The sequence below is a fragment of the Haliaeetus leucocephalus genome, unplaced genomic scaffold (genome assembly GCF_000737465.1).
Source record: "Haliaeetus leucocephalus isolate CR32 unplaced genomic scaffold, Haliaeetus_leucocephalus-4.0 Scaffold849, whole genome shotgun sequence".
In the NCBI taxonomy this organism is placed as follows: Eukaryota; Metazoa; Chordata; class Aves; order Accipitriformes; family Accipitridae; genus Haliaeetus; species Haliaeetus leucocephalus.
The window spans coordinates 4,331,202-4,333,191 of NW_010973285.1; the positions used below are offsets into that span (position 1 = coordinate 4,331,202).

Genomic DNA, 1,990 nt, shown 5'->3' on the forward strand with positions numbered 1-1,990 from the left:
TGCCGGCAGCACCCTGGACAGCGGCACTGCGCCTCCCTGCCGCCGCCGGACCCCCGCTCCCGGGACGGGGGCAATTCCCGGCGGTCTGCGCTCGCCTCTCGGCGCCCAGCTGTTGCCGGGGCTGAGACTCGCCCCTCTCGGGCTGTGCCCCCCCGGGCTCTTTCCTAGCGCGGGTCGGGCCGCGGAGCGGAGGGAAGTCCCGCCCGCGCCCCGCTCGGGACCACCGCGCTGCGGGAGGGTAGGGGACAGGGGGACACCCCACGGGGAGAGCTTTGCGGAAAAGGGGGCCGGGAGGGTATCCGGTTTCAAGGCTTCCTGACCAAACTGTTGCGTTCGGGGCTGGGTTTTCTCCCCCGCCGTCGGGCTGAGGTTTGGGGGCACCCACCCCCACCCTCCCCCCGACCCGCTGCGCCTGGCCTCGCCGCCGGCTGGCCGTGCCGCCGTCGGTGCGCCCGGGGAAGGGGCCGACGAGCGCGGCGGGGACGGGCACTGCGCGGGGGCGGCTGCTCATACCTGCACCCGGGACTCGGTGAGGCCGATGCGCAAGGCCAGTTCTTCCCGCATGAAGATGTCCGGGTAGTGGGTCTTGGCGAAGCTCCTCTCCAGCTCGTTGAGCTGCGCCGGCGTGAAGCGGGTGCGGTGCCGCTTCTGCTTCTGCTGCCCCTGCTGCTGCCCAGCCTGGCTGGGGTTCTGGCCGCCCTGCTGGCCTTGCTGCTTGTCGGGGTCTTTGGCGCTGACGGCTAAGGAGCTGGGGTTGGATCCCACCGTGGTGATGTCCTCCCCCGGCAGCAGGGTGGTCCCTTCCACCGTGTCCGAGTTGGGAGCCATGTCTCCCGGGTGTCCCCCCGGATCCGAGCCCCCTACGCCCAGCCGACACTTCACCGCCTCCCGGTGTCCCAGCAGCTCGGCCGCATCTTTCATCCCTGCGGAAGCACAGGAGCCGCGGTCACTCCCCTGCAGCCGGGCATGTATCCATCAGAGCCGCTTCCCAGCGCACCGAGCCGGCGAGAGGCATCCAGCCCACCGCCACCGCCTCCGCCCCGCCGAGCCCCGACGGCAGCGGGGCGGCGAGGAGAGAGAAACTTGCGCCAGTTCCCGCAGCGGCCCGGGCCGTGCCGGCTCGCCTGGCCCCCGGGGCTTCCCGCCACCCCGTCCTGTCCCGTCCCGGTGCAGAAGCACACCGCAGCGGGAGGAAAGGGAGCCAGGCACCGGCGCGTCCCGGCCGCCCGGGGAGCGTTGCCTCCCTGGCCGGGGTTTAAATGCCCGTAAGCCCTATTTTTTCGGGTAAAGTTTCCAAGTTCGACTCGCCTACAAACTCGATTTAAAGCAGTAAATAAAGTTAAATGCTTTTTATTTTCCTCCTGAATATGTTAAACTACTTGAACAATTTAAAGTGCTTTGCACAAGTGAAGCGAACCATTTCTAATGTTCTGATTTTTCAAAGCCAGCCAACAACAAAGTTTAGATTAGTAATATATTTCTAACCAGAGTAATTTTCAAGATCATTAGGCATTTATGTAATTAGTGCCAAATCTATAAGCTTTTATTACGATTATTAGAGTAAAATCAGTATAAATTTGTACTAATTTACTACTGTTTAGACTTGGCTGTCAAGCCAAGAGGTTCTTATTGTAAATGATAACTGAGGAAATTAAGTGCAAAATTCTGTACCATTTCTGATCCGCTCCTAAACAATCCGTTTCAATTGTATTTGTAGCAGAACATAATGCCCTTTTAAAGTTATTTGACTTGTATTTTTATTTGCAAAACAAGAAAAATACCCTCTACCCGGGCACAATGAAAACTGATATTTACTACTTCCAACTTGATTAACATTGATTTTTAATTCAAAAGTGATGCAATTAAGATTATTCATTTAGTGCAAATAAAGCTTCCACCAAAAAGGGAGCCCAGTGAAGTCTGTGTTAAATAACACAGAGCCAATGGCGCTTTTTTTACCGCCATCCAATTGACTTACACAAAACATTGT

At 58.0% G+C, this 1,990-nt stretch overlaps 1 protein-coding gene across 1 annotated transcript in view; it reads right to left on the minus strand.

The window, feature by feature from the left end:
* The window catches only part of OTP (orthopedia homeobox), a 4,743-nt gene extending 3,822 nt beyond the window's left edge, over positions 1-921 (minus strand). The window contains exon 1 of the mRNA XM_010582848.1: positions 514-921. Within this exon, the coding sequence (XP_010581150.1) occupies positions 514-921 (408 nt within the window). The remainder of the gene's footprint in view (positions 1-513) is intronic.
* Positions 922-1,990: the final 1,069 nt, after the last annotated feature.